This window comes from Thalia democratica, unplaced genomic scaffold (assembly GCF_965202585.1).
Source record: "Thalia democratica unplaced genomic scaffold, ktThaDemo2.hap1.1 HAP1_SCAFFOLD_801, whole genome shotgun sequence".
In the NCBI taxonomy this organism is placed as follows: Eukaryota; Metazoa; Chordata; class Thaliacea; order Salpida; family Salpidae; genus Thalia; species Thalia democratica.
In genome coordinates, this window is record NW_028139770.1 from 12,362 (window position 1) to 33,247 (window position 20,886).

Consider the following 20,886-nt stretch of genomic DNA (forward strand, 5'->3'; position numbering starts at 1 on the left):
AAAAACAGTAAATTATGTTGAGTTTATTTTGCTTAATAGTTTTTTTATTTCTTATAAAGTCAGGGCATTTTTTTGTGTAAATATAAAACAGTTTGATTTTTAAATGGCTCAAATTTATAATTAGTAGAGTAAAACTTTGAATAATACTTTGTGTTGATTAAAAACCACACACAGTTTATCAGCTAAAAAAACAGTTCGTTTTGAAATAATTGCTTTGTAATAATAGCTAACAGCAGTCAACAGAAATTTGTTAACAAAATATAATAACACTTGTGTGTAGGTTTGTTTTAGATCAAGCTTATAAACATATCAAGACTTAAAACTAAATATGATTTCCTGCTATTATACTTTGTAAATTTTTCTATTTTTTTGAAATTATGTAGCCGTTTTTTAGGGCTTTGTTAAAAGTAATTTAGTTGATTTGTGATTATTTTGATAAGGATTTTTTAAGAAGGTTGTTCTCTATTATGTTCATTAAAACATTGAATGACTGATCACTTGATAAAATTATAATTCAAAAAAATTTTGTCAACATTTGTTATGATACTCTTAAAAGTTTAAGTTGAACAAGTTTTAAATGAAGCAGTTTTTGCAAATCGATAAATTACAGTTTTAAAGTTTTAAAAAACAAACAGGAATTTCGTTGACACACGCTGTAGTCTACTATTTCTTATGTTTCAGATAACTAAGTTATCCTTCACCTTATATAACACAAAAAATTACAATATACTTTCAAAGAATTTTTATACAAGGTTTGACTAACGTTTGACTAACTTGACAAAAAATGTTTGTTTAAAAAAATCAAAGTTAAAAAAAGTTTCAGGTGATAAGGATTTTTACAACGGTTTGTAAAAAAGTTTTTCTTTTTTTTTGTTTCTTTGATCGTAACGGCACAAATTTTCTAAAAACCAAACTGACTTGTTCACACTTAAAATTACGACGGTTTTTGCATATTTTTATTTCTATAGCTTTAAATGACAAAAGCTACTTTTTTTCTTACTACTTTTGTTCTTTTTTATGGTTTTCATTAAAATAAGTATATTAAAAAGTTTTTGTATACAAAATTCCTACTAACCCTTTCATATTTTCGTGACCTGATCCCGTTTAACTTTTGTTTACTTAAAACATGCAGTTTTTCATTTTTATCACATTTATTGAGTCGTAAACTGCCTTTTGCCGTCTGAATCAATTGATTTAAAAGGATTGTTTATGGCTGCAGCAAACTTAAGAAAAAGTTTATTAAGTTTTTACCAAATTTATTGACCTAAAACTTTTCATTTTACGTTTTATACCCTTTAGAGTGTTTTAGTTATGTGCTTGTCAGTCGTAAAAAAAATTAACTTATTTTTCAAAGCTGACTTTGCAATAAAAATCTTAAAAGCTTTTTTATTTAATTTTGGTCGTTTAATGTAGTGTGTCATTTACAGAAACTTCGCATCATCACTAGTTAATGTTTAGTTAGTCTCGTTTGGACTACGATTCGGTTTGAAGTACATTATTCAAACTTGTTGCTTTTGCACATGGACCGATTATTATGTTTTGAGAGTGTCACCTTTTTCCATCGAACACCCTAAATTTTTGGCAATAAACGATTAATAGTAATAATGATAATAGAATAAATTAACGAGTTATTTTTATGTTGCGTGAAACTTTAATTTTTTTCTACTTATAAGTAAAAACCACAGTTTAACCAAAGTTTAAATTAAGTTTTCTCATAACTGTTTTGTGTAGGCAGAAGGTTTCAAGTGATATAGTTTAAAAAAATAGTTCTTTATATTTTGTTATAAAAAAAATTTAGTGTTTTTTGATTGGTTTTTTAATACTATTTAAATCAATTATTCTACAAGGTTTCTATAAATGTAAAAATATATTTTTTTTTCAGATATATGTTTAAAAGCGTACCAGGTAAGCAATATTTTTAAACTGATAAATCATACTTATTGAATTCAAAATGAAAGAAGAAAATTTTGGTGTAGTCAACGGCATTGTTTTTGCTAGTGAGTTGTAAATAATTTTATCAATACTAGAATGTTTGATCATTTCTTAACTAGATTTAACAAAAAAGTTTGTTTTGCGCTTAAAAATGCAGGTAAACCTTTTATAAATTTTGTTAAAAAATTCAAACTTCACGTGGTATATTTAAAGTGCTTATAAAAACTTTTAATGTTTTTTTGTTCAAACTAATTATATTAGTAAAAAAAAAACATTCTTTAAACACCCTATGAGCCTCTGCTCAAAGCTGTACTAATTTGAAATTTTAATTTGTACTCCAGTTTCGATCGTTGCCGCATTAGTAGTCGGCGCTTACCAGAGCTACAAAGACCGCAACCAAAAATCGCTGTTCAACTACTACTACGCGAACAAGCTGATATCACCGGTTAGTTTGAGTTTACATAAATTTAACTTTATTTGATTTTTTTTACTATCATAACCTTATTTACTAGATCTACAAACGCATTTTGTTTTCAAATATGGGTTACTTTTTGAGTTGCGGCCCTTTAAATATTTTTATAGGATTTGAATTGTAGGAATACGAATTGTAATGTTTCCGTCTCAGCATAGAAAAATCTTTTTTTTTTTTTTTTTGTTGTATAAAGTCAAAATGTTTAAACAAAATAAACTGTTTTGTATTTTTTAACTTAATCCGTCATATCGTAGATTAAAAATTTTTTCTATAAAAAAAGTGTAATATTTAAAGGAAAATAACTAAACCGTTATTATAAGTACAACAACTATTTCAAATACACCTACGTTTTTTTACAGTCAACAACGTTTACAAATCATATAAGTTGTAGTTTTTAAAGTTTTATAGAATAAAGTTTTAAACGCTAGTATCAAGTCTTAAAATTTAACCTAACATTAACAACAAACAAAACATTTTTTTATTAAAGTTTTCAAAATCCATGTTGATTGAGCTTTTGTTTTTTAATCTGAAATCTCAAAATAGTTAGTAAATACACTTCAAAGATCCCAATTTAAAGAATTCCTTTTTAGACGTATTGTTCATTTCACGTGTCACAAGCAAATGAGCTTTATTTCATAATGTTTTAATTTAACAACAACAAACGCGAAAATATTTTGAAGATCCCCATCGGGGTGTCGATGGCGGTGACTTTCGTCTCCTCGCTGACAGTCCTCGGGTACCCCGTGCTGGCTTACAACCACGGTACCATAATACTGTGGATGAGCGTCGCTTCCACGGTGCAGTTCCTTCCCTGCTACTTCTACTTCATTCCCTTCCTGCACAGATGCAAGCTGGCGTCCGCGTATCACGTTCGTTTGTTTTGAACCGCTTTTTAGATTTTTTTGGTTATTTGTCGTTAGTAAGAAAGCGTTGGCAAAAATTTTAAATTGTTCAAAAGGCTTGATTTAAATTTTACAGTAAAGAAGTAAATTTATTACTTTGATTTGATTTTACAATTGCTTGCGTGAATCAATAGCAGTATACATCTTTATCAGCAAATAAAAAGTGTTTTTAAAACCTTGTTTTATCAGGTGCTATCAGATAAAACAAGATAAAAAAAATTATTACTATTTTGCGTGTATTCTTGTTATTTATCTTCGTTTCAGTTTTTGGAATTGCGGTTTTCAGCTTGGGTACGAAGAATGGCATCATTTTTCCAAATTTTCAATTATGTTAGTTTTTTTACTTATCAGTAGCTTAGTTAAACACATTGAACGCAAATTTTAGTTGTTTTTAAACAACCAAAAATGTTTTTAAGTTTTTAAGGTTTTTTGTGTAATTAAATTTCTTATTTAAAAGTTAAGATTAAAAGAAAAAAAACGCATCTAAGAAAACTACTAACTTGATTTTTAGTTGTAATGCTAAAGTATTATCGAAAAAAGGAATGTTGCAGAAAGTGTTTTTTGTTTTTTACTTGTTCAAACATTTTTCAAAACCGTTTATACAACACTTTTATGGCTTCTAAGCTTTAGAAACTTTGCTAATGTTGGAAAATAATATTAATAATTTTAAATCTTATTTTACCAACTTATTTAATTCCTAGCTGTCATACATGTCAGTGGCTGTCTACCTCACATCGTTGGCGATTGAAATAGTGACGTCAATACAATTTCACTTGGGGACGATCATCACTTGCGTCGTGTGCACCTTCTACACTGCATTGGTTGGTTTTCTTGCCACCTCGCTTTTTTCGTGAACAATTTAATTATCCATATATTTTAGTAGCTTTTCAAACACGTGGAGAAATGAAGTTAAAATAAAAGACACTTTAACAAACGGAGCAAAATTTTATAAAGTTTCCAAAAATCCTTGAAAAATTTTTTGCGTTCAAAACTTAAAGTTTTGAAAAAGTTTTTAATATAAATAACTACTTTTTTTACATTATGTTTATAGGTTTTAGACAAAAAAGCTACTTCACTTGTTTTTTTTCTTAGCTATAAAAAATGTTAAGTGACTTAAGAAACAAAAAAACTTATTATTATAAGTAGTTATCACAGATTGCTCACACCGAACAAAACTTCTAATCTTGATATAATCAACAACGTGAAAATATAAACTTATTTAAGTAACAAAATAGCTGATAAAAATTTATAGGTTTACCTAAAAATTTCGAAAGATAGACAAAACTCAATAGTAATATTTTGATTAATTACTAAGATTTTTTTAAAAACATTTTTACTTGAGTTTCAAAAAGCAAAAATTATATTTAAAAACTGTTATTATAAAAAGGGTGGCATGAAAGCGGTAATTTGGGTGGATTTCGTCCAGGCTTTCATCATGGTCTTCGGCTGCGTCTCGGTCTTCATCAAGACTTCTGCGGAGGTGGGAGGAATCGAAAAAATCTGGGAAACTCTGGAAAATGGGAGCAGGACAAATTTTTGGACGTTAGTCAAGTTAAATTTTAATTTCGATTGTTTAATTTTTTCAAGAAAAAAATTTACGCTTTTGAGTTTTGAATTTCAAGTTAGTTGAAATAGTTGTCGTTCTAAGTTATTTTAATTTTATAAAAGTTAGTCAACATTTGAACTTTCTTAAAAATGTTCAAGTAGAAAAAAATTGTTTAAAAAAATTGTTAATACGTGTTGTACAAAACTGCTTTGCTTATTATGTTTTTACCACTTAAAAACAATTTAAAGCTTAATTTAATATTAATTTTTAAACTTATTTATTTACAAAGGTAACAATGTTTCTCCCCTAAGGTATCTTCAGGCCTGCAAAATAGAATAAACATAAGACGATGGACTATGAGTTTTTAATTTAATATGAGTTTTTCTTTAATTGAACGTTTTAGTAAACTAAATGAAGCTTAAACGTTCATTACTTAAAAAAAAATCAAAGTTTGTACTAGAGTTTTTTTTTATTCACATATTGTTAAAATATTTAGTTTGTTTAAAGTTATCGAATAATCAAAAATTTTGATAAATTTATTTCTGTGTCTATAAAGTAACTAATATGACAAATATTTATTAAGCGTGTGAAAATATTGAAAAATAGATCAGATTTTGATAAAGAATGTTGTTTGTGGTTTTTTATATAATCTACTATTGCAAAAATTTTTGCAAGCGTTTTTAACGATTGTCTTAATTCTTAAATTGTGTGATAATGTTTACTACACGTATAAACTACATTAAAAAATGAATTTAATTTTGTTAAAGCATGTTGTTTTTAAAAATATCTACCATTGCAAGTATTTTGACATTTATGAATTAAATTAAAAAGTTTGTTTCACAAAGTTATTTAAAACCAACCAACAAATTAAAATACAAATTTTAAGTTTTAAAAATTTGATTACAACTTTTTTTAAAACAACAGGTCAAAGTTTTAATTTTCAACCAGGTTTAACCCCGATCCGACGTTCACCTACTCCGTGTGGACGCTCATATTCGGGCTGGGGATCGGTTGGGCCAGCATGCCGCTGTGCAGCCAGACCCTCGTGCAACGATTGCAGTCGTGCAAGTCGGAAAAAGACGCTAAAAGGTAAATAACAAACATGTGTGGGTTGTAAATATTAGGCGATGAATGACTTTGTGACAAAGCAAGTTTGTATTCATGATACTTATTGAAATTTTTTACACCAGTCCTTGTTATTCAGTTTGAAAAAAACGAAATTCTTCTTTTCAGCTTGACTTTGATGAAAATATTTTTTATGCTTTATATCTTACACGTTAATTTAGAAATTTATTTCAAAACAAAAACTTTAAAGTTTCAAAAGATTAAGCCAAAAATAATTAAAACGCTGTTTTAATGAAAAGGTGTTCAACATAGCATACACATAGATAATAAGAATACTTCAACTTAATATGTTTATTACGTGACCAACGACTTTATCTTTACAATAAATGAAAAAATGTTTAGGAAAGTGCTTGTTTTTAAACTAAAAATACGAAATTCTCCTTTTAAGTTTACTTTTAAAATTTTACTTTTTATATTTTACACTATAACTTTAAAATTTGTCTCCAAATACAGCGTTTTTGAAACTTTATAAAAGACATAACACAAAAACGAGGTTAAACAAACGTAGTTATTTTAAAATTCCCACAGAGCACTGATATCATACTGTGGGTCTATGATTTCTATTCAGTTGTGTTTTCCACATCGTTTTCGTAATTCACCTCAAAACAAAACTTATAAGAATTTTGAAACATTTAAGCCAAAACAGCACTAACCAAACGCACTTTTTCAAACTTTATAAAAACACACCCACAGAGTACTGATAGCTTCAGCACATCACGTGTGGGGGTCAATGATTTTTCACTTTATATTAAGAAAATAATTTTATAAACTAACGCAAAATAGAAGTTTTCAAAGTTTTTATCAAAAATCATTAAACACGAAGTTTTTTTGAACCCCGCAGAGCGCTGGTAGCTTTCCAAGTCGTACTGTGGGTCCTCTTGTTCAACTCAGCCATGAACGGTCTGGGCATGTACGCCTACTTTGAGGGGTGCGACCCGCTGTTGAGCGGAAAGTTCACGGACCGGAACCAGTACGTTCCCTACCTGGTGCTGAAACTGTTCAGGGACTTCCCCGGCATGACGGGCCTGTTCGTTTCGGCGGCTTACAGCGGAATGCTCAGGTTGGTTTGAATATACAAGTAAAACTTATAAAAAATGTAAAAAGTAGTTGCTGTCAAATCTATGCCCAGCTTGGTTAGATTGATTGAGCAGTTCGCAGTCGTAGTTCATTACAATAAGGCAATGCATACAAAGTATTTTTTATTTTGGTGTAAACAAAAAAGCATCATGTCTGATGTCTTGAATTTATGTCAATTTATTTTCGTTTTCGGCTTACAACGGTATGGTGAGGTTGGCTTTTACGTTAATGAATAAACAATGTAATTATCATGAAAAAAACAATTATCTATGTAAAATTAATGGGTTTTTAATTTATGGCTTTAAACCAAAAAGCATCATAGATGTTGATTGGAACCTATTTCATTTTTTTTTTCTTACAGCCTTAGCTTTAAATTTTTGACATAAACTGTTTATAAAACTTTTAAAGTCTGTTATAGTTAACTTTTAGACTTTTACGTAACACGTGAATTTTTAATTACCATGTTTAAATCTAGAATGATATAACTTTGTCATTTTCGTTCTAACTTAAAAAAAAAAACAAATGAGTAGTTAAAAACTTTATGAATACCAAAAATTAAAACAATTTAATACTAGGTCTATAATTATTAAACGAAAACTTTTCTTTTCTCCTTTAAAATTTTTCAGAAAAAGGTAGGTGTAACAAATTATAAAAGTTCATTTATAACCCAGTCATTTATTGTGCTATAATAAGTTATATTTTTTAGTGAATGCTACAAACTAAATAATTTAATTATCAGCACAGTAACCACTATTTGTTTTGTTAAGGTTTTTTATAAAAAGTTTAAAATTTCGGTAAAATAAAATAGTTCATTAATATAAAAATGTGTTATTTTGCTCGAATAATGTTTTCACTTACTTTATATTTTATACTTTTTCATTCAATTCACCCGAAATAAATTTCTACCTAAAATAGTCAGCCAAAACAACAGAAAACTTTTAATCAAACAGCGAGGAGCCATGTTTGACTTTAAATTTGCATCCTTCTTTTATATAATAAACATCGCAGTGTCATCATGATAAAAGTTTTATAAATTTACACATTAAACACTCAACTAACTTTTATAGCTAACGAGTTGATGTTAAAACTGTTGAAGTTTATCATAAAAACTCAATGCATGTAGGCTTATCTATTTTTAGTAGTTGCCATTAATCAAACCGATCAACCGAACAGCACGGTGTCTTCGGGCCAGAACGCGCTGTGCAACCTGATAATCGAGGACTTTGTGCGCCCGCTCTCCTCCTCCTCTAAACGCAACAGCGACACCCGGTGGCTGCTGATGAGCAAGCTGCTGGCGTGCGTCATCGGCGTGGCGATAACGGCGGGAACTTTCGCCTTCTACGCCATGGGCGAAACTGCAGCCAAGTTCGCGTTCACCGTGGACGGGATCATAGGCGGCCCCATATTCGGATTGTTCCTTGCCGGTTTGTTCCTGCCCTGGGTCACTACGTGGGTTGGTGTTTTGTAAAATATTTAGTTGACGGAGTGTTGTGCTAATATATAGTTGCAAAAGTTAGTTATAATATATAGTAGTTAATTATTTCAAAAAAGTTTGGATATATAGTATGTTTTATAGTTTGTATTTCAGTTCATTGATAAAACTAGGTAAAAGTAATAATATGCAGTATGTTGGTTCTATATTGAGTTAAAGTGTTTTTTTTTTGCTTCTGAAGTGTAGAATGATTTTATGTACAGTTTCATTTTAATAAATATGCTATCAAAACTGAAAAACAACACTATCGGTTAGGTATTTTTTAATTTGGAAGACTTACTAAACAAATGAGAACAGCACTGATCAGCGGCGACATTTGGTGACGTCATAGTAGTGCGGGAAGCATGAACCAATCAAATACAGTTGTCTCTCAAACATAAATGGTCCATATTTTTTAGTTTTGATGAACTGCATGTTTAAATATAAACATTAGAGTCGGCTTAAATTTCTCTGCAACCTCTATGACATCATCACGCGTCGCCACTCGTACTAGTATAATATGTTATTTTGTTTTTATACTTCTGAAATATAAAACAAAAACTATTTTTTACTTATAACAAATGAGTTATTTCAAATTTTAAAATAACTCGATCCCATTATTTCTATTAAAATTAAAAACTTTTTTTGATTGTTTTTTTGTTGTTTCTAACTTTGCATACTCTAATCATAAGTTATGATCTCACTGAAAGACTTATACATTGTACTAGACAATTTAAACTCAGTAGTTATATTTTTTATAGTTTTAAATTCTAAACACACTCCAGGGTGCAGCTTGCGGGTTTTTGTGTTCCGTCTTCATAACGTCGTCGATGTCGATCGGCAACAAAGTTTACGGAACGAGAAGCGGGACCGGGATGAGTGTGGCGCCACTCAGTGTTCGAACCTGCACGAACTACACAGCCGCCACCCCGATCACTCCGTTGGTGGTTGACCCTTACAGGTTTTTTTTTGGTTACCATCAACAAACAGCTACTATACTAGTTTAAGTATGTATTTTCTTGTGATTTCACAAACTTTTCAAAATAACCTCTTAGCTTTACCTTACTGCAATAACTTAACACTTTTTGCTGTTTTTTAATTGTTTGGTTAATATTTATAAGCATTGACTAAACTCATTTCAGCGTGAGTATAAGTTATTTTGTTGAACTAGTTTTTTGAAAATTTTAACTTTATCAACTGCCATAATCAAATACTTTATGCAAAAGTTTATTAAAATATAAGTTTAAAACAAGTTAACATTTTCTCAAAGATCATCTTTTTTATTTTTAAAATTAATTTTCACAGGCCAGCCATAGCCGACACGTGGTTTTCAGTTTCGTACTTTTATCTTGCCACAGTTGGAACGGTTTCTTGTGCGGTGCTGTCATTGCTGTTCTCATTTGTTTTAGGTAGACTATTTTATGTTTAAATGATTAGTTGTTTGTTTGTTAGTAATTTACCAATCTGAAAACTTTTTAAGAACAGCGTTTCTGTTTTTAGGTGCTATTTTTTTATTCTTCTTTCACAATAACATGGCTCAAATTTTAAAACAAAAAGAAATTCCATTGATTGATTTTTGTAAAGCCGTACTAATTAAATAAACAAAGCTAAACTATATTAACATAACATAACTGCAAATAGTAATCAATTAACCTAACTAGTTTATTTATATAAATCTCAAAAAATCGTTTACTTATTTCATATGAATATAACAACTAACCAATGTTTGTTTCAAGGGAGAAACGATCCCAAACAAATGAACCCACTTTACTTCATACCTTTGGTTAACAAAAAGTTTTTCCGCTTCGGGGTGCCAGAGATTAGAACGGAAAAGCCAGAAAGTGGAAAATCCAAAGAAGGATTTTTGAATTTGTAATCATAAAACTACGACCTTAGTTTAAATGCTTTCTTGTTTTTGCTGTTACTTTATTAAGAAAGTTGAACAACTTAAGTTAGATGCACTTACAAATACATAGTATTTTTCGAACGTACATGATATCAAACAGAAACTTGTTTAATAATCTTTTTTTACTCATGTGAATAATTTTTGTGTGTCACTTTGTATTAGCTTTATGTTTATATTCTTCTTTAAAATTATGAGACAGTATAAAAACAAAAAAAAACAGTAAAAATTATTTTTTTTGAGAAGCACAGCACAAGTCAGACATTTTTATTGTAAACTTTTTTTTTTTATGCTAACATTTGTAAATTTATTTTATACTTTTTACTTATAAATTCGATAAAACTACAAAAGATTTTTTAAACTATTTTTTTATAGTTATTGTATTGTTATATTTTAAATACAACTTTTATGAAGCTAAGCTAAACTATTAACTAGATAAAAAAGTCTAAATAACGTAGTATAATGTTATGTAAGCTTTAGAAAAGTATTCACTTAAACCTTAACAGTTTTTGAATCGTTCTCATAAAAGTAAACTAGTTTATATTAGCTTTAGTATTAACAAAATCATATATACAAAGGAAATACAGAGTAATCTTTGATATAAATTAAGCTTGCTTCTGTTCATACAGTTAATAACTTTTTAACTACAGCTTTAACAGTTCATAGTTAATCTATGATCCAATATCTTAAAATTACACTATATATAAGAACTATTATACTTCAAACAAATATTTATTTTAATTCTTGTTATATTGTTTGTTGTAGAAGAATCTAAAAGTACTTCAAACAATATAAAATTTATGGTATGAAATAAAAACTTCGTTGAAAACTGTTTTGCTTTAAACTGTTTTTAAATAGTGAAACAAAAAGTCTAACAATAAGCATAAACTTAGTATATTATATATTCTAGAAATTAACTTTTTTTTTGATAAAACTAGGTATCTCGTTACACAATTTATGAGTTTTAAGTTTAAAGATTCTTTTAAAACTTTTATAAAGTACAAAACCTAGAAGTATTTTGCAAAAAATCTGTAAATTTTATTAAAAACATAATCTTTTAGCACAGCATCCTGTACTTCAAACAAAAGTACATTTGTCTAGTTTTAATCTTGTTAACAAAATATACCTTATTATTATATCGAACGAGATCTATCTAGACTCTTTCTATTTTTATACCTAATATTCTATGTGTCTAATAGCAAACATTTACCAAATTAGATATTTTAAACTGAAGTTAATTTACATTTTATAATTTTTCAATTTGTTAAGATTACTTTTAGATAAAAAAAATAAAATTTAAATAAAGAGCTAAAGTTGCAGCTAAACTTTTTAATTCCAAAAATTAACTAAGTACCCAAAAAGTTCATATCATTAAACGAAGATTTATTTAACTGCTAAGCTTTGAAACTACTTTTATAAAAAAATGATCAATAATTTTTGTACTAAAACATAAACAGCTTGCTATTACTCAACTAAAACACTATACTTGTTTTTAGGTTTTATTTTGTACAAACTATAAAAATTCTGTATAAATATTTTACACAAAACTTATACATTTGAAAAGTTTAAGTATAATAAAACAAAAAATATAGACATAGAAAAAGTTTTATCCCAAAACTATTTGGTTCAAACATTTTGAAAACCGAACTTTGGCTTGAATAGCTTTTTTTTGCAATCATTAAAAAATATGTCAAAACTTTTGATCTAATTATTTTTTTAATTCTAGAGAAGGTTCCTTTGCCTTAAAAAAGTCATTGGATTGGGGTTTGCATAAAGTAGTGAGGCCCCTTAAAAAACTTAACGTTTTTTAAGATATTTTTACTTATTTTAGCTTTTCTCCAACAATATAATAATATTTTTTTTATTTTTTATCTTACTTATTAAACTTAGTTTTTTATGATGAATTTTTTTTTCTTAATTTTTTTTTTTCAAGATATCCCCAAATAAAACTTTTCAAAATATTCAAATTTATCATGGTTTTACTGCAAATATACGAAAGATTTGCCGCTGCGGCTAATATTACTTTTTTATCTGTAGGTAAATACTAATTTATATTTTACAGTTAAAAAAACTATCAAAAATATGTATTAAAAATTCAATCTTATCTTATTTTACTTTTTTTATAACAACTATCTAGTTTTTATTAAACAAAGTTACTGAAGTTTCTTTTTTTCCAAAGTTACTTACTGGGTCAAATTCAAAGTTAGTTTTGTTCTATTTATAATAGTTTAATAGCAAGTAACTTAATTGATTATTTTTTGCGTAATTTATAAGTATATAACACTTTGTGTTCTAAATTAGATTAAACTTTTAAAAATCTACTGTCTGATATATTAAACGTTGTAGCATTACTTTAAATCTAGTATTAGTAGTATGAAGCGTTTTTCAACTAACGTGTAATAGGGTTAAGTGCATTCAACACCCCTCGTAAATGAAACTTTTGTAGTATAGCTTAGTAATTTTTTAAGCGTGGGAAACTATGTAAAAAAGAAACAAAAACATTAGCTTTTTGCTGTTAGCAAACACTAGAGCCAATGGTATTTGAAAAACTAGTTTACTGTGTTTTTAGCAGTGGGTGTAGCTTTTTTTTACATTCTTTTTAATTTTATGATTAAAAAAACTTTTGAGTATATTATTACTTATTTAAGAGTGATTTTAAAGCATTTATTCAGAGCTTTGTCTTTAAGAAAAGTTACTTTACATTTTCGTTGAGAGTTGAATTTTTTCAATTAAAAATGAAAGTATAACAAATTGCAATAGTTGTTTCCATAAACAGTTTTTTATTCTGAAGTTTGGTACATTCATGATAATTTATAGATTGTCTTAAAATGTGTCTTCATTTCTCGAAGAACTTACAAAATTGTTGAACAGTTTAACATCTCATTCGGACAACACTAGTTTAATTTACTATTGATTTTGAAAAGTCGTTTTCACTTATTCATAGTTGTAGTGATTTGATAAGAAAAGAATGACTGTGGTCGAGGTATAGGATTAAACAAAAAATCATGGAGTTATTTACAACAACATCTTTTAGATCCATTTTCTAGTCTCGATGGATTAAGTTAAAAAAGTAGAAGTTCAAGAATGACTAGATTTAATGAAGGATTTTTTATAACGAATCTTCTTCAAAATTATCACTTGAAGAAAAAGCTATACCCAGTTAGAAGTAATTTGTTGTGGCGAGTAAGATCAGATAAATAGCTTTTTTTTTAAAACTAAAACTTACATCCAAATACAATAAAAACTTAAACTATTCATGTTTATAGTAAATGCAACGAAATATAGAACATATATTATAAGTAGACAATCAGAATAAAAATAAAAGTATCAATCAATGTTCTAAACTAATTTTAGAAACATAAAAGTCAGTTTCTTTTTTTTATTTTCGTTTAACTGATTGTTTTATTACTAAAGATTTGAATATTTAAATGATAAAAAAACTATGTATAATAGCTCGCAAGAAACTTTATAAGCATTTGGTGTATGACTCGATAACCGAAAGGTTTCTTTGTAAACCAGGTCCTTAGACCAAACTTTTTGAGCGCTTTTTTTTATCGTTCAATAAACAATATAGTTATAACATGTTCTGTAGAATTTTTTTCTTAAAATTTATCTTATAAACCTGAACAGTGAACAGTATGAGTTAAAAAATATATTTTATTACACTTATTTTTCTGTCGTATTTCTGTAAAATGATTTAGTTATGTAAAAGTAAAAAAAAGTTTAAAAGAGGTCTACCGAAAACTTTTAACAACTCTAGTTTTTTTTCAAAGAACATATTAAAACAACAATGTTTTAAGAATTTAGTAACCACTAGTAAAGTAAAGAGAATGAATGCAGCAAAACAACAAACAGCTGACTTTACTATGATTCAATTTTACTAGCAACTTTTGAAAGTTTCAGATAAAAGTGTAAAAACAGAGAAATTAATTTCACAAAGTGCATTTGTAAATTCTATTTGAAGTTTTACTAAGAAATTTGAATAAATATGGCTGTCCAATGTCTTTAATGTCCCTCTTGACTATATTTTGCAAATCAATTTCTTTACACTGTTCAATAAACTCACTTCAATAAAATCTAAAACTTATTTTATAACTTTAATGTTTGAATAATGTAAGATATAAGCCAAAGGTTCAATTGCAGCTTGTCAACAAAACAATATGCACTATTTGGTACTAAATATTAAGACCAACTTTCAAAATATTTGTTATAAAAATTTCCAATTTTACTTGGTTCCCACAGGATGTGTTCAAACTAAAATATGCCCCAGTCATAAGATTTTTGTTGACAAGCTGCAATTGAACCTTTGGCTTATATCTTCAGGGTTGCCACACACTCAGGGAACTCAGAGAACTCAGGGAATCTCAGGGAATTTTCAAACTGTAGAAAATCTCAGGGAAACTCAGGGAATCTCAGGGAAACTCAGGGAATTTTGGCATTTTTCTTTTAACTGAGGGAAACTCAGGGAAGTTTTGATTTTTTCTCTAAATTTCAGGGAAGTTTTTGAAAATCTCAGGGAAATTTTTTTCTAGATCTAGAATGAGGTTTAGTTAATCCAGTTTCAATATTTTGTTCAAAAGTAGTAATTTTTATTATTTAAGTGGTTATTTAGAATTTTTTTAGCCTTGCGGGCTAGTTCTTCAATATTCTTAGTATTAACATTGTAGTTTTTTTAAGTTTTAAATTTATATTTACTTAAGTAAAATCAAACAGTTTAGAGAAATGAAAGTTGTTGTTAACTATTCATTATTATATGTATGCATTTAAGTGAGTTCTTCATGTGAAATTATTATTATAGTATAATTAAATTTTGTCAATTAAAATGTCAAACAAATTAAACTTTATTCTTTTATGTAGAAAGTTAACTAACAAGTTTACACAAAGTTGTGCAAAAATTTAGTTTTTAATTTTTAATTGGTTTAAACCTTTTAAGATTGAGTTTTTGAAAACATATTTTTCATAAATTTAATGCAGAAGCATACACATACAACCTTCCTTTTATTATTAAAGAAGAAAAATGAGAATGAGGTATTAATAACTTGTGTTAGAAGAGAAATTTTTTTTTTAAGATTTGAAAAATACTCAGGGAAACTCAGGGAAATTTAAGGTTACTCAGGGAAATTTTTGGTCACTCAGGGAAGATTTTTTGGCTCAAAGAGTGGCAACCCTGTATCTTACATTATTCAAACATTAAAGTTATAAAATAAATTTTAGATTTTATTGAAGTGAGTTTATTGAACAGTGTAAAGAAATTGATTTGCAAAATATTGTCAAGAGGGACATTAAAGACATTGGACAGCCATATTTAACAAGTTAGTTTTTTAATCTATTTAGCACAAATTTTCAAAACTATCTGATCTTTAAAAATGTACTTCTGATCGGAGTAGAGTTTTAGTCAATAAAAACCTTTTACAACAAAACATGGTAGCCAAAAAATCTTGAATTAGACAATTTAAGTAAAAAAAAAAACTGGAAAAACTTGGAATTTGATGATTTAAAACAAATAAAACTTTTAAAACAAAAATGAATAAAAAACCTGAAAAGACATGGAATTGCTTTGAAGCAACAGTAGGTTTATAAAAATTATCTTTATAGGTTTTTATAAATGTAGTTTGTTGTTATTTTATTTATTGTTTGTTTTACATTTATTTTTGTATGTATACATATTTTAGTCAAATTATTAATTAAATTATAGTTATGTTAATTTAAACTGTTAATCCATCTTCAATTAATTTTGCTCAAATTTGCTTAATTTTATTATTTGAGTATTTTCTGATTAAACTTATAACTGTTTACTTATCAACTTTTATTTTAAAACTATTTGCTCACAAAAGTAGTTGATAAGGTTAGTTGAAATATATTTTACTTGTTTACCTAATAAAAAAGTTTTTGGAATGAGTCATGTCTCAAATTTCTGTTTGATATCTGTAGTACTAACATATATTTAATTATATAAAAACGTTTTAATTATTTTAAACTACGCTCTAACTACTTTCTGAAAAGAAGTCTATGTCCTCTGAAACACTGTTCAATAAATGTGACATGCAAAATAATATAAACCTGGTCCGCCTAGTAGAAAAGTTGCCTAGTAGACACATGTGTAATAAAAAATAGTTTTTATATGACATATCAAGTCTTTAAAAACAAAATTTGAATAAGAAAGTCAACATAATAAATAAGTTGCATGTTAAATAGTGTTGTACATAAAACCTTTTCAATACCGTGCTCATAAAAATTTGATGTGTGAAAAGAATATAGTATAAAGTTACATACTATTCTTTTCAATTTCAAACTTTTGTAGAGAGTTATTACAATTTTTTGGTGATCATTTAGGATAGGTCCAGACACTTTTTAGTGTATCTTGTAATCTTTTCAGACTCCAATATTTTATAATTAAATTTTTATATTAGTAATTTGTTTCCTTCCAGGTCAAAATATTAATTGTTGTGCTATTAACTGTTACACTCAATACATTTTCTAAAAAAAATATAAGTATTAATCTAACTTTTCATTACAATTTAACTGCTGACATTAAAACTTATATAAGCTCTATTACTAGGACAAAAGTCTAACAAATTACAGACATCATGTTCTCTTGTAAAAGTGCACAATGTGCTGAAATTTCGTTGATGATTAAACATTATTTTATGATATAAACTTGTTCTTAGTCTTATTTTCAGTTTGATAAAACTCTTGTGAGGTCATAATTACTAAATGGGTAGACTTAGAATTGAGAAGTGGTTTAAAAGAAGTCTTCTTTAGTAGGTAAAGTTTTTTTTATAAGTATAAATGCAATAACTTTGCCAAAAAAATAAGGTTCTTAGCTAAAACAAATTTATTGTGACATCATATTTACTAAGTAAACTTCTTGAAAACGTTTGTGGTAGTTATTTAAATTATGGGTATGGTGTATAAAATTTTGATTAGAATTTATGCAGTAATTTCTAAAAAATCAGTTATTAATTTTGTTAAGTTTTTTGCACTGAATCAGAAGCATATAACTCATTAGAAAGTGTAATATCAATGTTTACTTTAAGCACATATATTGATTATTCTATCACAGGCTCCTACTTCACTAGATTTTGCTGGATAAATACAATTTTGTAAATATATTTTTAGTTCTCACGATAACTGCAAATAAATATGATACACTAATTTTATTTAGATAAAAAATAAAAGCTAAATTTTTCTGAATTTTACTTGTTTTGCTTAGTGATTGACTAATATTTTTTGAAAATACAATTGTTTTCAACAAAATTTAAATATTTTTCAATAAAGTGTACTACAGGGTTCCCACTTCCCTATAAATCCCTATTCTGCAAAAATATTCTGAAAAATGCCTATAAATTCCTATAAATTATGTTTTTTACTTGATTTAAACTTGAATGCCAAAACAGCACTGCAAGTAAAAATGAAACTTTTAAATCAAATCTTTTGAATTCCAGTACAAAATATGACTCTATAGCGCCACCTAGCGGATATTTTCTTCTTTTTTATATGTAATACTATTTAAAGTTTGATTATTTAACTTATTTAGAGCTCAAAAACCCTTGAACTTTTGTAAATTTCTAATTAAGACTGTGCTTATGAAGGGTTAATGACATTTTTTAGTGCTTATAAAGGGTTAATGACATTTTTTACTTTATGTACCTTAAAAGTATGTGCGTAGCGTTTAAAATTTATTGTTTTTTTTTTGATAATTTCCCTATAAAGTTGCTATATTTTATGGAGTTTCCTATAACTTTTTTTTGAAATTGTAGTGGGAACCCTGGTACTAATATAAAGTTTTAAGTTTAAAAGCAATATACTTTAAAAACTTTTTGAGGTCTATACTTGGAAAAATTTAAGGAGAATTGTGAATTTAAAGTTTATTTTAATATCAAGTTTCATTAAAAAGGGCTGATTAGCTATAAAAGTTCAAACCTGATAGAACTGAAACATAAGTTTACAAATAAAAGTTATTGTAAACGGCTTTTAGTGTTGTAATTTTTTTTTGTACATCAAATAATACTAGGCCCGTTGAATATACTTTAGAAAATAGAGTTTTAAGTTATCTATAATTGAAAACTTTCAACAGGCAGAAAACTGTATTTAAGTTAAGAAATACTAAAAATACATAAACATATTTAAACTAAGTTAAGAGCATTGCATTTAAAGCCATAGGGGGTAAGCCATGATTTTTACAAGTTGATCTTATTTCATAGAGTTTTTACTAAGCTTCAAGTTTCTTTTTACTGTTTTAAAATGTTCGAATTATTTTTTGAGATATGACAGGTCAAAGTCGGGCCGTATAATAGGTTCCCTATGAGAAGGGAAAAATAAAACATCAAAAAAAGACTACTTTATTTAAAAAATATCTTCTCTTACATTTTTCAAGCAATCTTCTTCAAAATTTCATAGTCTAATCTTTATACAATAAAAAAAAAAGTTACTTTGAATTTAAAAAAATTTTAAGTAAAAATAAGTTTTTTTTGGAAAAAAAAACCTTTTTTTTATTTTTTGTCATAAATTTTTATTTTTTAAATTAATAAAATTCATAAGTAACGTTTTTTCTTATAGTATAAGAAACATTTCCTGAAAATTTGAAGAAGATTTCTTGAAAAATGAAGGAGAAGATAGATTTTTAATGATTTTTAAAATTGCTAGAAAATTGACCTCAAAAAATTTGCAGTGTATACATTTTACAAAAAGTTAAATATCTCAAAAGTTAAATGAAATTTTAGAATTCTATAAAAATTTGCTTGTAGTTTGTACTTAAAGCTATCATATAAAAGCCAAAGTTATTTTTTGTAAAAAAAAGTTTTGGACCTCTTCTATGGCCTTAATTAAATATTTACATAGTATTGAAAATTTAGGCATGTAAAAAACATTTAGTTTTTTAACACTTTTAATGAAAGTAAGTTTCAGTGACAATGCATTACAGCGGTTTATATTTTTCAGATAACAACAGGGGTGGCAGCAATTTGGTGGTTGCAAGCCAAATTTTTACTTTTTATAACAGACCTAAAATGTGTTCTTTAAGTTTTGAATTTTGTAAAATGTACATAAGACCTTTTTTACACTTCATTTCAAATTTAAAAATATCTAGAGTAAGTTTAAATTTTTTTCTCGGCCAAATTTGCATGCTTGTGGGCCATGATTTTGTGGACGACTGGACTAAAATATAAAATGATAAACAATTTAAATTTACTATTTAACCAACATTCAGTTAGGTGATATTTATATTTCAACTTTAAAGTTAATGTTTCTTTACTCATTTAACCTGTACTGAATACTTCAAAAGTTTTTTACCAGGTGCGATGTGTGATGGCGTCATCAGGGCAGAGTAAATTGGTTCAATTCATTTTAATTTTGTATCAAAAAATCAGTTTAAGACAAAATGATGCTTAACTATATTCAAGGTTGTTATAGTTGCTCTTCACCCTTTATGGTGTAATCACGTGTTGCCACATACCTTTTGTATATTAAATAACTTTATTAAAAAAAAAGATAAATGTACTACATTGTACAGAAAAAGGAAAATGGTCAAGTTTAACCTTATAATTTAAATACATGGACTAAAGGTAAGTTTACCTATTTTAAAAGAGATGCACTTTGGAAAATAAAAAAACTTAATTGACTTTCTGTTCTTAGTGGTAACTACTGTTCTTAGTCTTTAATGAGGTAAAATACAGTAAACTTTTAATTGTATTTAAGCGTTTTTCCAATGTTTCTGCTGTAAAATGCTTTCCCTTTATTTAATTCTGTGATAGCAAACTGTATCAACTAAAACAAAATCAAACTAGTTATAAGGTTTTGTAAGCATGTTAACAATATGTAGTTAGTTAAGTTTTACTGTGGCTAGGACAATAACTTAATGCAATGTTGTTTTTCTCCAGTTGCCTTGATGCTGAAGATTTTTTTTATTAAGTTTCAGTGGTTCTGTGTAATTTTAAGTTTTAACTTAGTTTATGTATAAATATAAAATATCTTGAACAAAAAAAAAAGACACTTATATATTACTAAATAACAAAATTTTAAAGAAAAATTATTAAAAAATAAAAAAACAAGTTGTTTTACAGTATGTATTTCATTTTGACAGATTAAGTAGTTTTGTTTAAAAATACATTTTACCAAAACTGAAATTTGTTCATAAGAAATATACAAAAGCAAAGTATCTTTTATCATCATCTAGTTTTTGCCATCAAGTGTTTAAAAAACAAGATTAAAATATGAAAAAGATATTTATATTACTTGATTAAGTATAGTTACAACTTATGAATTCAAACTAATATAAGAGTTTTAAAATTAACATTTTTTATAACACCCTCTTATATAATATTATTATTTATTTTTGTCGAATTTAAACAAATAGCAAAATTTTGATACCTTAATAATTCTGATAAAAAATAAAAGCAAATGTTTTAAACAAATAAAGAGCAAGTACATGTGTTAAAGAAACTTGATAAAACTCTAGGT

General features: G+C 26.9%; 1 protein-coding gene across 1 annotated transcript; it reads left to right on the plus strand.

Annotated features, from left to right (window-relative positions):
• Positions 1-1,916: 1,916 nt before the first annotated feature.
• LOC145847091 (sodium-coupled monocarboxylate transporter 2-like) lies at positions 1,917-10,401 on the plus strand. Its single transcript, XM_082953508.1, has 11 exons — positions 1,917-1,997; positions 2,274-2,377; positions 3,085-3,273; positions 4,008-4,127; positions 4,694-4,848; positions 5,801-5,941; positions 6,819-7,037; positions 8,228-8,507; positions 9,311-9,486; positions 9,831-9,934; positions 10,262-10,401. Exons 1-11 carry the CDS (start codon positions 1,952-1,954, stop codon positions 10,399-10,401), a joined length of 1,674 nt encoding a protein of 557 aa, XP_082809634.1. The 5' UTR covers positions 1,917-1,951.
• The last annotated feature ends 10,485 nt before the right edge of the window (positions 10,402-20,886 follow it).

Excerpts from the sequence above, each read along its gene's own strand:
- LOC145847091 (XM_082953508.1), top strand. The coding sequence starts at position 1,952 with ATGAAAGAAGAAAATTTTGGTGTAGTCAACGGCATTGTTTTTGCTA. Across the intron at positions 1,998-2,273 it reads CAACGGCATTGTTTTTGCTA|TTTCGATCGTTGCCGCATTA; the intron begins GTGAGTTGTAAA and ends TTTGTACTCCAG. Across the intron at positions 8,508-9,310 it reads TGCCCTGGGTCACTACGTGG|GGTGCAGCTTGCGGGTTTTT; the intron begins GTTGGTGTTTTG and ends AACACACTCCAG.